The sequence below is a fragment of the Tetrao urogallus genome (genome assembly GCF_951394365.1).
Source record: "Tetrao urogallus genome assembly, chromosome: 14".
NCBI classification, from domain to species: domain Eukaryota; kingdom Metazoa; phylum Chordata; class Aves; order Galliformes; family Phasianidae; genus Tetrao; species Tetrao urogallus.
This window is the reverse complement of record NC_136827.1, coordinates 8,500,405-8,524,519: the sequence shown is the minus strand read 5'-3', so window position 1 is coordinate 8,524,519 and position 24,115 is coordinate 8,500,405. Positions and strand designations below refer to the sequence as shown.

Genomic DNA, 24,115 nt, shown 5'->3' with positions numbered 1-24,115 from the left:
GTGAAAAGGATGGGAATATTTTGCCATGACAAGGTCAGGAACATCCCTGTTGTTGGCCCTTTCGAACTGAAGAAGACATCCCAGCAATGGCTGGGAGCTGCCTGCTGGTGCCACACTCTGTGCAATGAACCTGGCCTGATTCCTCTGGGCAGAACTGGTGGTTCTGGGAGCAGCCATGGCTCTGCTGGAGGATGTGCCCTTCAGCGTGGCTTCCTGCATTTCTCTGCCTCCACAACCTCCAGCCCTTAGTGGGATGCCACTGACATTGCCAGTGTTTTGTAAAGCGTGTGGGAGATCTGCTGAGCAATGATGTATGCAGGTGCAGTTATGGTATTGTAATGGGGCTTTTGGCTTAATGCAAGCCATAATTTCTTGTCACTTTTTCTATGTACTTGTGTTATGAAGTGGTTCTTTTTGACCCAAAATGTTATTAAAGAGGTATCTGTAGAGTGAAAAGGATGACAGGTACTTGTCAAGGTATCAAGCTGCCTGAAAGGTAGGGTGGGCAAAAAGGTGCTGCTATACAACTAGCACTTGCTGCTATGGAACACTATAAAAGCTTTAAAAGTTATCTCTATAGGGCTAACATTTTTACTGCTGTCGCCAAATCCACCAAGGGCAGGACTGGGCCCAACATCTGATTCAACTCCTGATGAATCATTATTTCCATGACTTGTTTTTCATAATTGCTTTTGCTAATCCTCAGCTGCATTTGCATTTGCTCAGTGCTGATGTCCCCTTTGCCTTCATCCATGGGTACAAAGTCATGGGGTGTCAACGTCTTAGCCCTGTCCCTTGTGAGGCTCTGTGGAGCTGTAAACATAGGAGAGGAAGAACTTTGGTGCAGATGATCAAAGCTGTGCTGGTAAGAGTGAAGCTGTAGCAATTTACACCAGCTGCAGAAATGCCTGCAGGTTATTTCATTCCTGCTGGCTGGAGCAGCAGAAAGCTGGCGGAGAAAATGGACTTAATTCAGACATACTTGACATGAGTAAGAGACAGGCAAGCAATTCTCTGTTCCTCTATTTTGTCTGTTTGTGTTGAGCAAGAAATCTTTTGGTCTGTTGTGCTTATTTCTGCTTAAGTGGGGTGTATTACAAGTTCTATACAGCCACCTGGACACAGAGCAATCTGTTAAACAGGTTGCCCCAAGGAAGATGCTTTCTGGCTGCAAGCAGGGTCATACTGCTGATGGACAGGACTGTTGGGTTAAATAAATTTTAACTACGTAAACTGAAGATTTTCCTTGTGTATGACCAGGAATAGAGTTCAGATCTGTAGTTCTTGGGTTTTTCTAGCACTAATTCCAATCAGGTTCCTTGCAGTTCGAAGGGATGGGGGGATGAAGGGTTTGGCTGGATTCTGCTGCATTAACCCAGCGGTGCTGTGTCAGAGCAGTAAATACTGCAGGAAGAAAAAGGCACCCAGGTCAAACACTCTAATAATGAAAGGAAATGTTCCTTTTTGAACTTACACTGAATTTGCATAGTATCCTCACCCCAACGTGTGTTTCAAAACAGGGTCAAATTGTAAGTTTTTCCTTTAGCTCTCTGGAATAGGAAGAGAACAGAGACCAGGGAAACTTATTGAGTGGAAAACAATGTTTTTTTCACCAACAAGAAATAGCTCCTTCCTACCTCTCGGAAGGAATTGCAAACAATGGAGGTGAACGTAAAACTCAAGATGCAAAATCATCTCCTGCAATTAACTGCCCTGCGTGGGCTGCTGAGCTCCCGCAGCCATCCGGCCCTGTGACCCTCTGCCAGCCAGCAGCGGGCTCTGCATTTCCCCTTTGTGTTCCCCTGCTCTCATTCAGGAGAAATGCTGCCAGTGAGCAAACACTAATCCATCCTGACAGCTCTGCCCATCTTCCTACTTTGTGGTCTGGCATCCAGCAAACAGCTTGATTAAGGTCCCTGGCGCTTTATTAGTGCAGCTTGTTGCCTGTAAATTAATCAACAGGTTGCATGTGTTTAACTCTTTGCTGGAGTTGGCTGGGGTGTTCTGCTGTGCTCTGGGCCTTGAATGGAGTCTTTTGAAGCAGCTCCTTAACAGTACGGCACAGATGTAGCCAGCAATGGGATCACAGCCTTCGCTTCTTGGGCACGAGGTGAAGTGATGCGTGGGCTCTGCTGGTGCTTTTATCTAATCTCTAATAGAAGTCTTTGAGTTTCTCTTTCTTTTTCTCTGCCCTTTACCCACCCTCTGTTTAAGATCCATTAGTCATGCAAAGGGCAGCCAAGTGAAACCTATGCTTTGTGTAATTACCTGTGAAAATGTTCAGTGTGCTCTGGGCCTATTCAAAGTGGGAATGCACAGTTGGTACATGGGACCTCCTCCTGATCTCAGTTTGTTCTGAAGCATCTTGGAAGTGAAAGCATATGTGAAAGTTGCAAGCGCATGGAATTTTGCCATTATCTTTCAGACTTTGCACTTGTTTTTTAACTGTTTGCCCTGTAACCACCTTACTGGGATTAGGAAAATGCGAACAAACAATAACATCAAAGAAACAACCCCAAATCACCCCCAAAAACATGCAGTTGTTACTGTCAACACCTGAGCTTTGGTAATGAGGGAAGATTCAGGGAATGCACACTGAATTTTCAGCTGCCTATATGGATGTCAGAGTGGAAGATGACTAAAGCTGTATGGGTCTCATGTGCTGAGTGTTGACTTCCAAATTCTGGCTTCTGGAGTGTGTGTGTGTACGCTGGGAGCTCCTCATTTTCTTTTTTTCCACTTGTATGCATAACCTTCCATCCCTCAGTGCTGGTGGCTTGGGTGGTGTGCAGAATGAGCGTGCACACTCACACTTATCTGCCCTGTGTGTCTCCAATGGACAGTGTGAACCAGCAGTGCTCTGCCTGCGGGGTTGCATTGGATCTGATATGGACTTCACCCAACAATTAGTAAGAACAGTGTGAACTGTGGAATTAGAATTGATAATTTTTTTGAATCAGTCAAGAATAAAATAAGAATGTGCCCAGAAGGCTGTTATCTCCTTGGCTGAAGGAGAGCAGCCAGCAGAGGGAGAGCTGCACAGCCCTGATGCTCAGTGCTCTCTCCCTAGGAAGATGGCTTTGCTGTTTGCTCCAGTTGGGATGAGCAGCGTACGGTGGGGAGTTTGCCAGCTCTCTGTCTTCAGCAGCTGGCCAGCATCTGCTGTCTGGATGAAGTAAATGATCACAACTTGATAATTTTCGTTCCTATTTTACTAGAAGTTTGCAGAGCATCCTTAGTCTGACTTTGCTGCATCTGGCTGAGAGCAGTTGATCCCTCTCTGGGTAACGGTGGGGGTGAGGAACACAGGGCAGAAGCAGAGTGCCCTGAGGGTCTGTGGGTGAGAGAACAGCAACAGCACAGTTGACAGGCTGCTGTGTGCTCAGCTCAGATATCACCTCCTGAGTTCTGCCTTTGTATCAGAGGTACAGCAGCTGACACCCCACTGTCCCATCAGTGGAGAATTTCCATATAAGGTGCCCCATCCCTGGAAGTGTTCAAAGCTGGGCTGGATGGGGCTTGGAGCAACTTGATCTAAAGGTTGGCAATGCTGCCCATGTCAGGTCAGAACAAGACGATCCTCAAGGTCCCTTCCAGCCCTGTCATAGAATGTCACAGAACAGGTGTCAGCCTGTCCATATCTCACCATGCCTTTTTCTGTTGGTGAGAACATGATTTACTGGGTGCAGTAGTGATGGGCTGATGATCTTAGTGGTCTTTTCCAACCTGAACGACTCTGTGGCTCAGTTTCTTACCCCTGTGCCCCTCTGCCAGTAGGGTGTAACAAAAAGAAAGGCACAGGCATATGGGCTGTGGGGCTGGGGAGGGGAGATGGGACAATCCATCCATGCCACGTTCTACACCACTCCAGTGCTGGCAGGGACACATCCAGGGTCCATCCCTTTTGAAGCTGGTTTTGCTCAAATCATGTGCATACTGTTATAGTGCCTGCTGTGCTGCATAGGGCTCCCTAACTCTGGGACCTGGGCAGTGCTCTGCTCTGGAGTGAAAGCTTGGACAGGAAAACATCCTTTTCAGATATCTGAGGTTAGAAGGAATGTGTCAGTGATTATGGTCCTGCAAGTGGGTGTTGGTACAAATGGCAGCATCAATCTGCAGCGACAGCCTCGTGTGAACGGGTGAGGTGGAATAATACCAGACATAACCTGAAATGACTTAACAAGCTGCTGAAGTTTAGAATTGCATGTGCTATTTTTTTAATTTAAATTTCCTCTGACATTTCATAGGCTTCATCACTCAACATGAAGCCAAGATCCATGTGAGTGTGTGCAGTAGGATTGTTTTTAAATTTTATTTTAAATACAGATGTCTGGAATAACTTTTTTTGCACACACTGTAGGAGTGCAAAGGTTTCTAAGCAACATCATTTCATGCTGTTTGCATTAGAGAATGTAAAACAGGGTTCTTTTTTTTTCTTTTTTTAAAAAAAAAAGTCTGCAGTGCAGGCATAATTACAGGATCCCATTATGCAGCATTGTGTCTACGGTGAAGCCCTCCTTAATGGAATATTCTGCCTTGTGCTGAAGCCTTACCTGCTTTTTACTGAGACGCTTAGTGACTTAATTAACGTCATTATACACTGCCACCCCCTTCCTCAGCCCTGTGCATGAAGGGATAATGATCTGCCCAACCAACGCGCTTGCTTTCCATGGCTATAGCAGCACCGAATGGAGGGAGTGTTTCATAGCTTGCCGCTTCTGTCTTGAAGTGAACGTGGAGGAGGGGGGAGAAAGAAATGAAAGCATTTCCTGGGAGTAATAAATACACGCTGTGCTTACTTGGCTGACTGTAACCATTGAGCTGGGATAGGGTTTGTCACCAGGAGATGCCGGAGGATTTCCCATGCGTAATGCCTCATCGCCTGCTGCCCTGGGGTCCCCCACCTGACCCAGGGGATCTGTGGGCTGGAACCCTCATCCTTGTGCCATGGGGCACCCACAGCCCCTGGCTCTTGGAAGGAGCCCTGTTGAGCTGTGCTGGGTGGGCTGCGGTGGCTGCATGTGGTGGGGATGGTAGCGTGTCATTGGGGTTGGCACCAAGACGGGCTGGGGCTGTCATGGTGCTGCTCGGTGACTGTGGAGCTGCCATCAGCCACGTGGGGCTGTGCAGGAGGTGCTGATGGCTGGATGACATCCCCAGTGCTGCAGTGGAGCTCACACTGAGCAGCCTGGCAGAGCTTTATAAACACTGGGGGGGCTTTTGTGTTTTACAAGATGAAGTGCTGGCTTTTGTACCTGAGAAAAGGCCCAAGAAGTTTTTATGACTGGTTAGGTAACTCCTCTGGCACGCTGTATGAGAAGCTCTAGGTGTTTTTAATGAGGTGTGTATGTGCTCTGATGCATGTGTTGGTTTTGGTGCTGTTGTCGCTGCTGTCTGAAGATATGGCCAAAATGTTTTCCTGCAGGTGTTTGGCTGTCAGCCTCTGCATCTCCTGAGTGTTCTCCTTTCTCTCCTGCCTGCCTCAAACTAGTGGTGCCCCAGTAATGAAGATGATTCTCCTGCGTTGCCCACTCTCAGTGAGGACTGCTGCAAGTGGAGTGCCTGCTGCTTTGTTTAGGGGCCATTTGGCTTCTATGGCCCTTCTATCTTCTGTCCTTCAGGAGCTGTGTGTGGTCCCTGCTCCTCAGGTCACTGGGAAACATCCTCAGTGCTCCCAGCGTGGGAAGGTGCAGGCAGTGCACAATGCCTGTCCAAGCTCCAGCAGTCCTTCGTGTCTGCTGCTGTGGTGACTGCAAGTCCTGGGCAGCTTCCTTCCATTCTGCTCCATGAACACTGCAAACGCTGCTGGATCCTTTATAGGATCCTGCCCTCGGCCCTGTGCTCTGTGTACTTTAAACAGTCCTTGGAGGGGGGTCTGGGCTGGATCCTTGTTTGTTCTTGAAGGGATTGATACAGACTTCAGAGTCCTCATCCATCCATCTTCCATATGGAGATAAAAAGTTTTGGCTGAACACTACTAAATGTGCCGTCATCTATCACAGCGGAGGCGGGATTGTGTCAAGGAAAAATAATCCACCATCAGGCTCAAAAGGAGGAGGGGAAAAAAATAAAGAAATAAGACCTGCACTGAAATGTGTTGCTTTCAATAGTCCAATTCACTCTTTGCCAAGTCACTGTTTGGCTTTAGACTTGTTCCACGTGAAAGCAACCCTTAAAGGTTAATTTCATCCCTCTTCATGAGTGATATAACTGAGTGTGGTGTGCCATGGGGCTGAGGTCAGAGGACAGGTCTGCATGTGGAGCTTGAGCCCCTCAGTGCAGCTGTGTGAGCTGTGCCACTGCTCCATGGTGCCAAATCCTACAGCCAGCAGCTTTCAGTGAGAAAAATGAAGGGGGATTGTTGATGGATCTCTCCCTTTGCTATGGTGGAAATCATATATGCTGCAGTGTGTGGGGGGGAAAGAGAGGACAACATGCTGCTACACGTGTTTTTCTGTAGTCTTTTGGGTGGTGGGGTTTGCACCCTGGGGCTAGGCTTTCCAAATGCCTCCTGAGCTGGGCGCTGGGAGGTATCCTATGGAAGCTGCCTGGCACTGCTGGAAATCTGACTCGGCAGTGTGCGCTGACCACCTGCAGCCCTGGCCCTGTCCCAGCAAGGAGATCCCATGGCACCAGTGTCCCTCTGCCAGGTGACAGTCATTGTTCCTGAGCATCCTCGTGGCCCTGCTGCAGTGAGGATGTGCACGGGGCACGGCCCTGAGCGGAGCTGCTCTGCGGAGTGTAGGGAGCTGTGCAAGGTACGTGTGGGCTTTCTTAGCTGCATGCAGCATTGTGGCTGTGTGAGCTGACAGGCTCCATGCAGAAAGAGCAGTGATACATCTCAGTAAGACTCACTGCTGTGTATCTGTGCACTGAACTCTTCCTCCTCCTGCCTAATCACATCACATATAATCCCTTCGGTCTGGGCGCTGTGCATAAGCAGCTCCAACGCCCTTCTGCACAGCTGGGAAACCTCCCAAACTGCTGTGGAGCCCTTTGAGTCAAAGGGCTGCTGCCTTTTCTCACTCTGCTCCCAACTGCTGTGCTATTAGATTGTTTCTCCCATTTTTCTTCTGCTGAACATCGTGTTGTGTTTAGGGGATCTCTGGCTGATGCAGGGAGCCAACAGCCCACAAGAACAGCAGGAGGTAAATGGGTGGTAGTGAGTACAGCAAACGTGATGCATTCGTGTTTTGCACAGGGAAGTGGCAGAGAGCCCAGACCTTTCCAAATGGATCCCCTTTAGCATGAGTTGAAGCCCATGGAACAGTGCATCCTTGCTGCATCAGTGCAGGCTCTGCACTCTGGGATGTGCAGCTGCGGGGGGTCCTGCTGGGCAGGGGAGGAGGCGGTTGGCTGCTGACTGTCTGCTGCTAGAGCAGCATCCTCTGTCCTGTAAGGAAACTGGATGTATGGATGTGGCTTCTCTCTCTTTCTGCATATGCTTTCCGGTCTTTAGATACACTTTGGGTTTGCTCTGCTTGTACACAAGCTGTAGGTATGAAAATCCCTCCCTTGGTGCCCTTGCAGAATCTGGAGCTGGCAGCAGCCAAATGCCTGGCCTTCACTTTCTGGTGGCTCTGGGGCTGGGCAGACATGGGATGAGAGCTGTTTTGGTTCTGCTGTGTCGGCTGCCCTGAAGGTTTTTTGTTTGTTTGTTTGTTTTTCTTACACAGAAACACGGTCTCCGCAGAGTCCCTGAGGGAGATTTGAATGAAAGAATGAATGGCTTGGGTTGGAAGTCACCTTAAAGCCCATCCAGTTCCAACCCCTGCTGTGGGCTGACTGCCTCCCACCAGATCAGGCTGTGCAGGACCCCATCCCACCTGGTCTTGGGCACCTCCAGGGATGGAGAACTGACAGCTCTGGGTAGCAGTATCTCACCACTCTCTGAGTAAAGAGTTTCTTCCTAACATGTCACCTAAATCTCCTGTTTAGTTTAAAGCCATTCTCCCTTGTCCTGTCACAATTAGACCTTGTAAAAGTCAGTCCTCATTCTGCTTATAAGCTCCCTTAGGATGAGTTGGTTAGTGACAAGGGATCTCTGCTCCTGCTGTGGTCCTGACTGGGAGCTGTATTCCTGCTGAAGAGCCTTTCTGTTCCCCTAGGCAGGCATTCAGCTGGTGCTCAGCTCTGTGTTCTGTGGTTGCATGCTGCTTGGGGTGCTGCTTCGCCAGGGATCCCTCCAGAAATTGCAGGCAGGATGGGAAGGGGGGAAGCAGCAGGCTGCAGCTGCTAATGTGTGAGCCACTGGGTGATCAGAGCTTCCTTGTGCACTCCTAGATGTGACACTGCAGAACCACGTGTCCTGTGGTCAGCTGGTGCTGGGACAAGAGTGTCCCCTCAGATCTGCCCCAGTTTCTGCAGTTCCTCAATTGAGTCTGCTGCTCAGGTGGCTGAAAGTCAGCGGGACAGGGAAGGGCAAAATGTGGTGCAAGGTACCAAAGCCCCTTAGCAGATGGTTTTTGACGTGGCTGCAGTACCCAAACTGCTGCCCTCAGGGATGTACAGCATCAGCAGGGAGGTGTCTGGCATTCTGCAGGATATTTTTCCTGTGCTTATCGGCTCTGTCCTCTTTGTGGGGATCATGAGTGGGGGAGTGAGGGCTGCAATGTGTTGTGCTGCTGCTGTGTGCAGGCTGATGGGTGCTTCCCACTGCGGCAGGACCAAATGATGCTTTGCACAAACAGGATGTGGTGGTGGGACGGGGGGATAATCCTTGCTCACCAGAGTGGAGGATGCTGCTGCCTGCTCTACAAGTGTCAGCAGGCCTCTGGGGCAGTGGGCAGCCGAGTACAACTTTCCTATGGGAAAGTAAAGACTTGTTCCATTTTTAACCCTTGCTAATTGAGTCCAGGGTGAAGCGTGACCCCAGGTTACATAGTTGTAATGCCTCCTCTGTGTGCTGGGCTCTGGGCCCCCAGGAGGGGGAAAGAGCAGCAGTTTGCTGCTTTTGGCCCAGCTCCCTGAAGAAGTGAATTTTTAGCAGCTGTAAATCAGAAAAGTCAAGAGGCAGGAAGCAGATATCTTCTTAATGGACATCAGAGCTTTGGCCCTGTGCAGGGGCATGGGGACGCCTGCCATGCCTATGCTGTGTGGTCTGGCAGGAGCAAGCACAGGGCTTGAGGGGGGATACAAGGCAAAACAGCATCCCCATGGGATCCTCCGTCCTGGGAAACGCTTGAGCTGGGGCTGCTGCAGCCGGACAGAGGGCAGTGCAGAGGGATGATTACTTTTGGCAGGGCTCTGGCTGCAAAGCGCAGGTGTCATGAGCTTCCCCTATGGACGGAGCCAATCCTGTGTGGGTGGTGGGAGCTGGCTGGGTGCTGCTACAAGGCTTCCTGGTGGATTTGGGGCCCCATGGCATCCCCGTTGCCCAGGTAAGGGCTGGAAGCTGGTTGTGGAAGCATTATATTGTATCTCTTCCCTCTGCCTCATTTGCGAGCTTCGTGACCTGGCAGCTACACCAAGGCAACAGTGCATCTGAGCCTAGTCATTAAAAATAGATGGCTGTAACCTATAGGTGGTTTGTAGGGTAATTTGTTTGTAGGGTAATTTTGTGCTTGCAGCTCTGCTTTGTTATGAAACCTGACATTACTGTTAGTTTTAAGAGTTGGCTTTTATCCCCCCTTATCGTTAATTTTTCAACCCTACAAATATTTAGTATGTCAGGTTAGTCTTGTTGGTCTCCTTGGAAAAGCTGCCCATTGGCAGCTTTCTTTGTCTCAAGGATGTCATCAGATCATTCGTTCCTCCTAAAAGATGAAAACAATGAGTGTGATTGCAAAATGAGAAGCTAGGAGGGGAAAAAAAGAAAAGCAGAGAGCTATTAGGAGTCAGTGGTTGCTCTGGATTCTCTTCTTTAAATATTTCTGTACTAAATTCCCTGTTGTCTGCAGAGATTTGGAGGAAAAATGGCAGGTAGACAAGATGTGATGTTCTTGTTCTAAGTGTTTCCAGACCTCTGCTGGCCACCAGGAAAGAATTCCTGGTGAGAATCCAGGTGTTGGCTTTGGAGTGGGAATCCCTTGGGAGTCGTCTGGCTGAGAGCCCTCTGCATGGTGCTTTCCCTCCTGTCCACGTGGGACAGCTCTAACATGCACCTCGATCTCCAAATGGCATGAGGTTTGTCTTTGGGGATAGCTTGGGAACTTGGGGTGGGAAGGAAGAGATGATGAGGAGTCGCTGGAAAACTCAAAGATCCTCAGCAATGCACCAACCTCCAAGCAAGACACTGCTTGGATGGGTACGGGCTGGACAAGGTGTGTGGGCTTGGCTGTGCTCCCAGTAAGTCTGGACAACTGCGCAGGCTTTTACCTGGGGGTTTTGTTGTCAGAGGAGAACCCAGCATGAGGCTGCAGCATCTGGGTGGGACAGGCTGGGCTGGGTTTTTCCTGCTGGGTAAGAGGAGAGCAGTGTGGCAACATGGACAGATGCTGTGCTGGAAGGGAGCTTTGTCCCAGGGCACAGCCATGGCAGAGCAGTGAGCAGTGGTGGCAGAAGTCAGTCGCGCCACCTGAATGCAGGTGTCTGGGAAGTGTCCCATCACCTCAAGGTGATGCTGCCCTTATTGATCATGTCACAGCCTGCAGAGCTTCCCCAAAAACAGGGAGTGGTCCCTTTTGTTCTTAAAGACAAAGGATGAAATCTGGATGTCTTCCAGCTCTTAGAGTTTTGGCAGTGAACAAGAAATGCTCAGCTCAGCCTGCTGCTATCTCCTCCCAGTAAACAGGAGGTGCTGAGCAATCCATTCGCTCACCTCTTCTGCCTCTCGGAAATCCTGAGGAATAAATGTTTTGCTGTTAGCACAAAACAATTAGAAATAGGGATCTGTGCTTTCTTGCTGGATGCATCTTTCCCCACCTCCTTAATGAAGGATACAAATGCTCGATGTTAGTCGTGCAGCTCAGGATTTGCTGCCTCCTGCCAGCACTCAACTGGTGTGTCCTGGAGCGACAAGATCAGCTGAAACATTTAGGCAGGGAGAAATGCAGTGAGCTTCCTGCAGCTTGTGGGAGGGAGGGAGGGAGGGCAGGTGGGTAGGGAAGGTGCCAACGAGATAGTGTTCAGGTGGAAAAATGTGATCTGGATTCTCCATAATGAACTTGCATGCTCTGCCTGGGGCTCCCCAAACCAGCGTGAATGGATTTTCACTATGACTGGCAAGTCCGAGCCTCCTGGTCCCTGAGGATGATGAGGGGCAGGTGGGTGGGAACATCCTCTCCAAATCCTCTGAGTAGGCGCTGATGAAGGCTGCTGTTGTTGGAGCTGATTTCCTGCTGCTGAATGGGGAAAAAAGGTGATATCAGATGAAAGCTATCGGGCAGGGGAATGGCAGTGTGTGACACCATGTCGTGCTGAGGATGTTAGTGCTCAATTAGCTGTGTTGCTCCTCGGGGATGGACAGATGATGTTCCATGTCACCCTCATTATTCTGGCCCCCGGGGTTGCTGGGAGCATGGCTGATTTGGTAAATGAGTGAATGGGATCCCTGGGGCTGATGAAACATCTCACATGACAGTGGGGTGTGTTTTGGATGGGCCAGCAGGGACACAGACCCTGGCTGGTGGCGTGAGCCAGGCAGCAGTGTGTTGGGGCATGGAAAAGACTGCTGCAAAAAGAACCTTTGTCCAGAAATTTGTTTGCAATCTGTCCATGCCTGCCCAGAGCATTGCTGAACAGAAAGGGATGGCTTCAGTAGGAGCACTGCTTCTCTTTCCAGCACAGAGCATGGCTGGTATCACACAGAGGCTGCAACATCAGACTGTCGGAGCCTGAGAAGTTCTAGCAAGATCTGAAGGATGTTGCTATTTGCAGAGCACTCTAATGGAAAAGTCAGTAGTCCTGGAGGAAAAGGGCCAGTATTCAGAGCTTGTGAGTGGAAATCACGTGTCCTTATGTCTGGAGGTGGCAAAGCTGAGTTCTTCTACATGGCTGTAAGAGTTAAACATCATCATTATTTAAAAAAAAAAAAAAAAAAAAAAAAAAAAAAAGCCACCAAAATGTGGAATTCAGGACCTTGCCCATGGCCACAGCCAAATCAGTGCAGAGATGTAGAGGACAACCATTCCCACGTGGTGGGGATGGAAGCACTGCAGGGTGGGCTGCCCAGGGCTCCCTTCCTGCCCCAGGGTGGGTGCACAGCTCTGCCTTTGCTGAAGCACACTGTGCTAATCCCTCTGGCTGTGGCTGTCCCTGATAAGCCATCCAGCCAACTCTGATTAGTTTCCAGCAACTTCATTAGAAAAATAACGTTAGAAGCAATTGGAAGTCAATTATGTTTTTTTTATGTGACTAATGTTGTTAATTATTATCACTTCTATTAGTCTGCCTAATCCTGCAAGATCCTCCCATTAATAGATGTTACTAATTTGTACCCTAAGTGCACTGACTTCTACCAGTGGATTTTGGAGCATTTCCCCAACCTGTACTCTATTTTGCATTTACTGTCGATTAACGTTTTATTTAAAGTTGATTATCTTGAGCTGTGAGTTTCCACGGTGTCCTGTAAACATGGAGCAAGCGTTGCAGTCTGGGTTATTTTTACAATTCGTGAGGCAAAGAAAGGAAGGATGGTGGTTTGGGAATGGTGGGAGATATCTGATAGAAAATGAAAATGGGCAGAAAAAGGAGCTGGTGTGGTGGACCCCTCTCTGTACAGCAGGTGAGGATTGTGCTGGTTGTGGAAGGAGGAAACAGGGTCAAGGGAAATGTGAGTCACTTTTCCACAGTCCCAGGGGATCTCTCCCAACAGGACCTGGAGTCTGCCATCTCTCCTTGTGCCCCAGTGTAAGACAGAGCCATGGCTGAGGGGCGGGCGATTTGGCATGAGGAGTATGTTGATGAATGCAAAGCAGCTCAGGGACTGTGAAGACTAGGCTGGATGTGGAGGAAAATCCTTTGATCAACACTTCTGCCACGTTTCCTTTCATTTTTCCTCCTTTTCTCTTTTTTTCTCCTCCCTGAGCAGCTGCGCCAGGGAGATGCGTGGAGCAGAGGGGCCTTGCTGTGCAGCTGCTGGCAGCTCTGTGCACTCCTGGGTGCTGCAGAGTGGGGTGGTGGGAACACAGCCTGCAGAGTGTGGTTTTATAACACATGGAGGGCTGGCTGTTTCAGCATCTCCTCTGGTGGAGGAGCAGTGCATGCCTGTGTTGCAGGGAGGCAGCTTCATGGTGGGCTCACCAGCAGCAGGGATGACACAGCAGGGCCTCATCTATCTCAAGAGCTCTGCAGAGGCCACTGGAGTGCCACTGGTACTCCCCACACAATGTTTTATTATTAGTTGGCAGCACAGTGCTGTCACTTTGTATTTTGTTAATATCAACATGTTACAATTTATTTGGAATTTATCTGTCTACACCCTGAGGCCTTTTGTTGGCCTCCCACTGGCTTCAAACATCAATAGAACTTGTGATCTTGAAGCAGGAGGATGGGGTGGCAGAGAAGTCACGTTTGGTCCAAGGCGCTGATGAGTTTTGTGCTGCTGGCTTAGCTACGTGTAGCTGGCATTGCGCTCACTGCAGCACTGCAGCTGATTCACTGCGTGCCTCTGGTTGGGTCACTCAGCTTCCTGCTCTGCTGCAGTTCTCCACCTCAAATTAGCACAATAATGATTTATTTCTCAGCTTTGATTTTGCATGTGACTTTAATGGTAATGTTAATTTCCAGTGTGTGCTTCAAAGAGCATAATTTGGGAAAGTGCTCTGAAGTTTTCCATATGGTTATCAGATAGTGACTGTAAAAAAAACCCAGACCTCTACTAGATCTAAACTAACAATGGTAGTGAGAATAAAAGCAATTTGCAGTCAGTTAACGTTCCATGTGATTATTTATGTGTAGCTTTCTGACCGCCTGGTGAGAAGTATTATAAACTCTGCGAGGAGTTTCTGGTTAGAAGCCCCTGTGGGGCCATGTGGGTGCTGCGTGCCTATGCCCTGCAGCCGCCATTGCTAGGGCAGCTGCACTTGCCCTAGGAACAGAAATATCCCTTTGTATTTATTTGTTCTGTTTTTTTTTTTTTCTTAATGCTCTTCTGAGGATGGGAAGCGAGTGCAAAGCTCTTGCAGGTGGGAGGAGAGGAATGCTCTGTTGTGAGCCTGCCCCTTCTCTGCCTCCTGCTTCCAGTGGGAGCTCAGATGGGCCACTCGTTCCCTCTACACCTTGATTTCCCACCTAAAAAAAATTGTAATCAGGCAGTTTCCAGATTTGCATCCTTAAATTCATAGATCAGCCCCGTAGACGTGTCTTTATCAAAGCAAAGGTGGAGGTGAAATGAAGTCTCTCCTCACACCCAACATCCAAATGACTCCACAACACAGGCCTATCCTGTGTGTGGAGCTGATGTGAGGGGGTTTTGGGGAGGTGCTGTAGGATGGGTATTATGAGCTGCTCAGAGCTGCTGGTTAATTTGGAGAGGGTAGTTGTCCTGGCCACTGCCCTGGGTATGGGAGCACGGAGCTTAAGGAACAAAATTGTTTGCTGAGCAGTATATGACAGGGTGCAGATGTTTTGTGTCTCTCATCCATTGAGGTCAGTTGGAGTTCTGCCAAGATGAATGACGTGCACTTAGAGGAGGCCGAGTCCCTCCTGCAGACGAGTGCTGAGGGACTTCTCTGTACACTGCAGGATGGTAGCTTGGCCCCAGCAGCATCTCTGTGCAAGCAGGGCTGGGGCTGCTTGAAGCTGACATCAGGGTAAATTGAAAGCAAGAAGGTCCTAAGTAGCACAAGTGCTCCCCATGGCAGGTTGGCTCTCTCCCTATGGAGCTCCTATGGTGGTTCACTTCTCTTGCACAGTTGTGAGCCCCTTTTTTCTGCTCCCCAGGGGCATCTCAGTGCTGCGCTGGTCTTCAGCCCCTGCCAACATGAAGCTCTATGCTCACGAGCTCTGTTTATAGGGAATGTAATAAGATATCAATTAAATGAAAATAAACTGAAGATGTCTGACAATGGAAAACTTAGAGTGAAATGAAGTTATTGGTAGCAGTTGCTTAGAATCTCATTAACTCTTTATAAATGATCCCCATTGCTGTGCAATGCTGGTGACAGCCCCTGCATGGGGCCGGGGCCAGAGCACCTCCCTGCTTGTACAGGGGGAGATGCTGATGAGAAATGTTCATTAAGAACATGCTGGATGGAGACTGCTAATTGGATATCATGATTTAATGTTTTCCTGTTTGCACGCTGTATTTGGAGGCTATAGTATTTATGGTCCAATGGGGAGGATGTGAGCTGGCATCCAGAGATGAGATTTCTGTTCCTTCACTGCTTTATGACCCCCTTTCCTCTTGAAAAATCTAGCTGTGGGAAGGCCAGGAAATCAGAGATTTGTCTGAGTGAATTAGCCTCTGTCTTTCTAAAAGCCATTTCTCTGTACGTTCAGCTGCACACTAAGTATTGCTTTGGCTTGCTGCCCTGCACCTTTGCTGTGTCAGCACTGGGAGAGTCTCCCAGTCCCATCCCAACCAGCCCTTGGTCTTCAAGGCTGTCTGAGCATTTAGCTCTCCCATGGCTTCAGGAGGGTGGCCGTGAACATATGTGTTTGGGATAGAACCTCTGCTCCTGACACCATGCTGCCCAGGGCATCTCTGTGCCCTTTCTTCAAAGCTACCTGAAAGCAAACTATTTCTGTTTAAGAGCTGGAGCTTCTTCTGCTTTGTGTTTCCAGCCTGGTGATGTTATTCCTTGCCTAGTGTTATCTCTTGACAGATTACTGTGATGTACAAAGCAAGGAATTCATTATCTTTTCCTAGATGAAGTCTTATCCTATTTGTCCTTGCTGTTATTGCCAACTCTTTCAGAACTTCTCTCTTCTGCTGCTCACTTCTTGGTTCCTACCTCTATCCCAGCTGCCCTGGGCTGCTTTTGCCAGGTGCTCTGTCCTCCACTTACCCACCTGAAAAGCTACCATGCAGAGCAAGCTGCCTCATCTGGCCTTCTAAAAACACATGGGACATGTTTATGTGCTGCCCCCAGGCTCTGTTTGATATTATTTCATCAACTGAGGGCAAGAGGAAGGGAAGTGCTGAGTTGAGGGAATTCAATAGGTGCTGTTTAAAAAAAGAAAATATGTCCAAAACCACAAACATGATCTCATGCAACACAGACGTTGTGATCTGGGAACTACAAAGGGCTGAGTTTTTGTGTCTGGACAAACAAAGGAACAGAAATAGCAACTCAAAAGTATTCATTGTCAAAATGATCCTTGCTCCCTGGCCATATGATTTATACGGAGCAGAAACCAGGACAGCTGTGCTTTGCACCTTTGTGTAAGTGAAGAAGAGTGAAAGACCAGTGAAATTCATTGCTCTGGGTTTAACCCTGGGTGCTTCTGTGGTATCAAAGAAAAAGCTGCAGTGGCCCAAGTCACTGGATGGCTTCTTCATGCCGACATTAGAAAATCAGCCTTCAAGTCATGCTGTGGATGAAGTGCATGTGATGTCACTGCCTCTTCTCATATAGAAAAGTCACTTGGAAGTTACATGCAATACTTTGAGCCTGCCCTGGTATTTGTACGGACAGCAGCATCCTGGGGTTCACTCTGGCTGTCCTTCTTATCAGCTGCCTCCTGTTACCCTTTCTGTCCAGGAAAGCCAGCTCTGGCAATCTCTGATGCACCTCTATGCAGTAATTGCCTCAGAGCAGCACTGTAAAGGGCCCTGAGAAACCATGGACAGCATGGAGCTGTGAAAATTGCATTCCAAGGGCAGAACTGGCACTGTGAGTGTAGGTCAGCACCAGGCTCTGCTCTGCTGACCCATCTTCCTTTTGCCTTGTTGTTTTCAGCAGGACTTAATGTTTTATCCCCAGGGTCCCTATTTTTTTCTTCTTTGGATGCTTGGGTCTGCACAGATCAAACAACATACTTCCATCATTACAAGTCAGTGAGTCACAAGAGCTGTAATGACTCTATCATAAAAATAACCTTAGAGCCCTAGTGCAATTGCTGTGCAGGCTGGGATGTGTTCTTGCATTCCCCAGGGATGGCTGGAGGCAGACTGAGGAAGAGACCCGAGGAGGGACGGTCATGCTCATGAATAGGCTTTGATGATTTCTCATATCTGCTTTTTGTCCTACTCCCAGACAGCTTTCTACTCTGATCTGAAATGGATGCTTCCTTTGAGCCCTCCTCCATCTCTATTCCTCTTGTTTTGTCTCTATTTCCTTTTTTTTTGAGGGGAGGGGGAGGGAGAGGGGAAGGGTAATGGTGGTGGTGTTCAGAAAGACCTCATCCATTAATAGAACAGTGTCTGCTCCAGATGCTTTAGCAATAGTGCTGCAGAACAAATGATATTTTAAATAATCAGCTCTTTTTTGTCATTCCCTGCCATTACTCAGGAAAGAGGAGCGATAGCATTATTTTCTGATGCTACTCAATTGATGCCTCTTGCATCACTCTTGATGCAAGATTTTTTCTCTTGAGCTCTGCTGAAGGTGCAAATTCTCAGATTCTCAGACTGGAGGACTGTGGAAATGGGGTGCTGCCCTGCAGGACATCATGGCCCCTTGTCCAGCCTGGATGATGGGTTCTTCAGTAATTCAATGTGGAGCTGGGCTCAGCTGAGCATTGTGCCCTGATTTCCCAATGTGTGTAACAGCTGCTGTGCAGGCTGCCATGAGACTTTATCCATCAGTTACATTCGGGACTTGTCTTGAGTCCTAGGGAGTGAGCCTAGGAGGACAAGGACTATGTGAGGTGAAATGGCACATTCCATCACCTGTGTATCTTTAGGAACATGCTCTTGATGGCCTCAGCTTTATCTTCCAGAGCTGCTTTGTCTGTGTCACAGGAGGAGGATAGTGTTGGTGAGTGGCTTTCCCAGAATAATCCAGCAATAATGGGTTTGAGCACGAGATGAGGCTCACTTTGAGTTGCGAGCAATCCAGACACATTCATGAGACGCAGACACAACTGGTCACAAGTAAGGTATTCTTTTTTGTTTTTCAGTAATATTCATTATATGAAAAATGGTAAATGGAACTACTTGCTGAGCCTCTTACTGGTTTTCCTGTTTGTTTCTGCTTTTTTTTTTCACAATTTGGCACAGAAAGTACAGCTCTTCCAGCTGTTGAGTTTCAAGTTACCTTCTCTGGATATCTGTGTCTTCTGCTGTGTTTCCTGTAGCTCCTCATGGTGACTCCCCCAAACTTCCTAGCAGAGCCACACAGCTGGTGAAAAATCACCTTGGAGGTGATTTTGGAGGGATGCAGCTTCATTTTTGAAGTCCCAGAACCTCCCTTCCTCATCCTCAAAGCCTACAGGAGATCTGGTCTTACCGAAAACTCAAATTGTGCATTTTCTTTCAGAAAGAAAAAGTTGCCTGGAACTGAAACTGTTTGGTGGTGCATAGTATTTAAAAGAAAAACAACAGCAAAACACATGAAAAGTTTCCTGGAGAGATGAGAGGACAAAGGGTCCTTTCTGTACTCGTTCTGCGAATTTAAGGACAACTTGATCTGGAATCCCATGCAATGTGCTCAGAGGCTACACAGTGTTCCCCACTTGCAGCAATAGCTGCAGGCTGGATTTAGTTTCCCAGGGATGAGTGATGGCCAGGATGCCAGGTGTAGGAAGATGCTGTGCCTGTATGTCCTTCCTCCCTTCCGTCCTGCTGTCACCCATGCTGGGCTCCCCAAGTTCACACAGAGTTCTACCCCGGCCATGGGCTGCTCAAGGATGTTGTGATCATCACCTGCACTCTGTCTGCTCTCAGCTCTGGGCTTTGGCCCAGGAGAGCAATCCGTCGTACTGAATTGTGTCATGTGGTACTGACTGTGTCTGGGAGGAATGAGGCTGCTGAACTCATTTTGCCTCTGACCTGAGTGGATAGAAATGCAGGTCTCCAGATGGGCAGCCAAAGGGCTGTGCTGAGTGCTGCTGCCCCACCTCACTGAGACCTGCCTTTTCCAGAAAATCCCTCAGATTCCTGGAGCACACACCAGACCTTTGCTCCATCCTCGGATAGTGCCCTGTTTGCCAAACGGTGTTTTATCAGCTGCCTGCTTCAGCCCAAGGTGATACTGACCTGATACTTGGGAATGTGTGGTCAGAAGACACTAGTTGTTTAATGCATGATGTTATCACCATTTCTGGGAATAGCGGTGGTGCAAAATGAAGTGAAAGCTCCAGCTCCTTGCTATTACTTTCCTAGGAACTCCTAACCTTGTTAGAGCTGTCCTTCCCAGTGCTTCCTCACTGGGGAAGCAGCAGCCTCAGCTCTTCACCTGTGCCTGAGATCAGGATGCTTTCTTCACTGATGTGCTGCTTCCAAGTCCTATCCTTAAAGACTTAGAAAAGCAAATTCCCTCTGCAAAGCATAGACATAGGGGAACTGCTCACCCACACCAGAGCCATACCTTTCCCCCTCTTCAAACAAGCTCTCCCCCTGCTGCAATGTCAGTCCTTAAGAAACTGATTCTGAAAGTGAATCTGTGTGACCATGACTTTGTGCAGCTTGGTCAACAGTCAGCAAGGCCTTTGTACTTTCATGCTTACCAAACCAATTCTCTGAAGGACATAGGAATCGGGTTTTTTTTCTTCCAGTTTCTTTCATGCAGATCACACATGTGATGTCACTTAACCACTTGGAGATACTTATAAATTGTTACATCTGTAGCTAATTAATCTTAAGGGCTTGCTGGTAGGATTGTCTAGCACTCGTAAAATAAAAAGCATTCATGCCATTTTTACCTGGCCTTTTTTTATAGTTTACAGTCTAAATCTTGTGGTTATCCAGTATGTGAATTTGGGCAAGTCATACAGCTCTTGCAACTTATTTTTTTCCATGGAATGCTAATTCTGGTAGCTCTTAGCATCTTTTGTAGGCTACTTTGAAATTGTATGAGATGAAGAGCACAGCGAAGTTGCTGACTAGCTTTGGCTTAATTCTACAAGTAGCATGTCTATTGATATGGATATTGGCTGCAGATAAAAGCACCAGTCTGTCTTGGTGATGATATAATTGGAATGAGGTTTTAATCCAAAAACTGTGAAGACAGACAAGACTTTTTCAAAGGAATGTATTATTTTGGATCATTCAGTAACCTTGGAGCTCCTGATACGTAAAGTCTGCTTGTGACACGGCTCTTCATTTCTTTAACTGGTGGTTAGATGTCAAGAGGAACCAGAATGTTGCTGTATGGGACCTGCTGAATCACAGCCTGAACCACTGATGGATCACCTGAGGTGAGCCCTAGGAGCACAGCTGAAGGCAATTCACCCGTGCTGCTGGAAGGGGTGGAGCTTGGCTCCACATCTCCTAGACCCCATTTAAGGGCTGACTACCAGAGGGGAAGGATCTCTTTCTGGAGATCCCTCCTTTTGGCATTTTGGCCAGTGAGCCCAGGACAAGGGTAAGCCCTCTATCTATTCTTTTTTGGTGTAATAACCTGCTTAGCCAAACTCTCTCATGTATTTCTTAATGATAACATCTGTATATTCATTGGTTATACAGTTGCTCCCTAATGTGCCTTGGGGTACTAAATCCACCTTGAAAATAAATGGGGTTCGAGTGCTAAATTGCTGCAATGATTCTGGTGTTTCGTTTTCTGTACAGTTTTAATGAAGTTGTTTCTGTGTAGTAGCAAGGAAGTGTGCTGGATCCACCACAGTCAGCCGCACTCCTTCTACCTATGTACACTGAACGTATAGAGATCATGTCTTTGCCAGTGGGTGGCTGGCATTGTGGATAAGGACCTGCCTCTGAGTCAGCTCTAATGCATTTAATACTCCCCTTCAGGCAATAGTAGCTTACACTTGTAAACTGAAAAGCTCTTTTGGGTTATGTTGCTCTAGATAAAGTGTTACATGCTGTACTAACCCATAGCATGCATCACAGACTGATTTAAAAACCATGCTATGCTCTCAGCTTTAATGTACTAAAGAACAGCCAGGACCTTGACAACTCGCTAAATCAGAGAAGTGATTTGGAACCATTATTTCCAGAGTGCATGTGTCTGGCTGAACAGCCCAAATTGTAGCCTCTGTTAGAGTAGTTGCAATTAATTAAGCACTGCTGTGATGTGCTGGCCTGGGCTCCTGCCTCCATCCTGCATAGGAAGCAAGCACAGAACTGACAGGGTGGTAGGAAACAAAACAGGACAAAAAGTCTTGGTGGTGGTGAGCTAGGGAGAGGGAAGGAAGGGAGGGAAGCGGAGCACTCACTAGCAATACCTGGCCTGGAGGTAGATGCTGGCAGCTGCTGTAGAGAAGGGCTAAGGATGGGACCATGTTTGTGATCACACATGCTCACCAAACTGCACCACTGCTGGAAATGTTCTCAGGGATTGCAAACCACAGATTACTGAACTCAGGTAGTCCAAGCTTCCATCCAAATTGTGTAGGTTTTGTAAGATAGGAGAAAAGACATGAATATTGGGTGCATGCATCTCCTGCCTTGCCTTTCCTATGTGAAATGGTGAGGTTAGTCCAGAGAAACAAAGACGCTTTTTCTCCTTATTTTGGTGGACTGATTAGATTTTAGCTGTGACATCTGTGATTCTCGTTACTGGAATCAGCACAGTACAGTCTGACTGTCCCGGATAGCAGGCTGTCGCTGTGGTTTGCCCGCGGGCCGTCGCTGTGGTTTGCCTGCAGGCCATGTGCATGCAGGAAAGCAAAGCCACTACTTAGTTTGAAGCCCTGCTCCTAAGAGGGCTGTAATACTGAAGTCACAGGGCATCCAAGCGACCTAGATGTAAATTACTCTGATTTCTGGGGGTGTATAACCCTCTTAGCCATTTGAAGCAGAACGGGTCTGCCCAGACTTATTGCTGCAGGATATCCATTCATCAAAGTACGTGACATGAGTAGCAAAGAGTTTCCCATCTGGAGGACTTTCTTGACCCCCTGAAATCCATGGCAATACTCCCACCTCTGAGCAGAGGCTTTGCTGCAAAGAAGCAACAGCAGGACCTTTGCTGATGGACGAGGATAGAAGGCAGATATGCTCAGTGTCTCTGGAACACTCACAGACAAAGTTTTTTGATGTCTGTCTTATTCACTACATGTCTGTTGATTTTTCATTTTAGGTTCCTTGCATTGCTGCTTATTTGACTGATAAGCATATCCACATGAATTAGAGAAAAATGGGTCAGTCTTTAAGTAAGTATCTGAATTAAGATTTTCTTTAACATATTTTCTCAGAATATTTTTCATTGACATAATAGTAAGATCTTAGACTGTCCTGAAAGTCTGATGTCTAAACCATCTGGTGGACGTGTAGATCATCCCCTTCTTTCCTAACACGTATGGCCTTAGATAATTAACCTTTGCAGCACCGCTGAGACCTGTAAAGAACTTGCTGATCAACAGCAAGGCAGCAGACCTGTTCCAGGTCAGAGGAGTTGGTGTGGGAGCTGGGATTGGATCCAGATCTCCCGAGACAGGGAGGTTTTTGAGGAATGTCTCTAAGGACATCTGGAAAGTCACTTTGTATTAAAAAATAAATTTAAAAAAATCGTAGGGCACCCAATGCAGAAACAGCATCTCAGTTGTTCAGTTGTAAGAATAAGAAGTTTCTTAATGACCTGATGGAAAGGCTGCAGGGAATTCTCTTTATATCTGAAACTCCCTAATGGTTAATGCAAACCTCTTCTCTGTGGTCGATGTATATTTGCACTGGGGAATTGAATTAGTGTTTCTTACTTCTAGACAGCTCCAGTTAGACTTGCGTAACCTCAGCTGAATCTCCTTAGGTACTGACATGGCTGTGCATGCAAAATGGCTCTGCCCTTCCCCAAGGGTCACCACTGTCTCCTGGCTGATCCCTCACACAATGATGGAGGACGCAGGTGGAAGTTTGGCTCCTTGTGGCCTTGGGAAGAAAACCGCTGTAAATTGGAAACCCTCATTGCTGAGGCTGCTCTGAATTAGCTGACAGCGGACCTCAGACAGGAGTTAATGAGATGGAGAGTTATAGCCCCATGGGTGGGTCAAGCTACACTAACTGCGTATCCCTTTGTATCATTGATGATCCTCCTCAGTGCAGAAATCCACTCATCAGTGCCCTGGCTCGGGTTATGAATACTCTGTCCCCTGGTGCAGCTGTAATTAATCCCTCTGTGCCCATATGGTGGGCAGGTGTGCTGCCCTCCTTTGAGAATCTGATCCTGGTCTTACCCTGAGTGTTGGGTTTCCAGAGGGAGTCTGGGACACGGGAGCAGTGGGGTGACAGCCAGGGCTGAGCCCCTCCTGGGCACACAGCTGTGAGAGCAGGAGGCTCCTGAGATGGGAAGCACTGCTCTGGTGGTGAGCAACAGAGCCAGGTACTGGGACATGTATGGCACAATGTCCCTGAGGAATGAGGCAAAGAGAGGGAAGTACAGCAGCTTCCAAGGTAGGAAAACAGAATCTGCCACTGAACTGCAGGGCTTTGGTATGACGGTTATCCATTAGAACGTGTGTTGGGAATGTGTGTAGCCAGCATATAAAGCAGTTGGATAACAATTGCAAGAGGGTACTTAAAACCCCAGCCTTCTTTCTTATAGTAGTGGGGTCCTGGTAATTTGGAAAAAATGTTAGTGGTTTTGGGGTTGTTTTTTTTTTTTTTTTTTGAGTTCTTGGAGGAAAAACTCCCATGTAATTTCTCCTGCTTTTGCAGCTTCCTCCATTTGCAGTTGGACTGTGCTGCTGAAGCAGCTGACACCTTCTGCTCTGGCAGAAACTGCCTTGTGCAGGGGGGGCTTTATGATCTTCTGTGATGGATGGGGCTGGGCAGATTGGACAATTCACTCCTTATGCTCTAGATATGACATGCTGCACCAGAACTGAAGTAATGCATCTGAGTTGAATGACACTTGGTAGCCTACAGACAGGTCACAGTGGACTGCTACAGATCTTCCTGGGTGCACGTGAGCTGGCAAATTGGTTGTTTGCTTCTAGATTCTTCTTTGCAAAGTACTAACACATGCTGTGGAGTCCTTAGGACCGAAGCTGCACTTTTCCCCCTCTGGCTGGGCTGGTTATTTTGAAACAAATGATTTGGGTTCAACAGAAAGCCCATGCTGCCTCTGCCTGCTCTCCCTGGGTGCTGCTTGGGGCTTGGCTGTGCTGCAAGTTGTGGAAAGGTCTCATTTCCAGCCAGGCTTCCTGGAGCAGAGCCAGCTTCTCCCAGCTT

General features: G+C 48.0%; 1 protein-coding gene across 1 annotated transcript in view; it reads left to right on the top strand.

Annotated features, from left to right (window-relative positions):
* Window positions 1–23,274: 23,274 nt before the first annotated feature.
* The window catches only part of NEURL1B (neuralized E3 ubiquitin protein ligase 1B), a gene marked incomplete at both ends in the record, with an annotated part of 75,425 nt that continues 74,584 nt past the window's right edge, over window positions 23,275–24,115 (top strand). Inside the window, one exon of the mRNA XM_079542623.1 lies at window positions 23,275–23,335. Coding sequence (XP_079398749.1) covers window positions 23,275–23,335 — 61 coding nt within the window. The remainder of the gene's footprint in view (window positions 23,336–24,115) is intronic.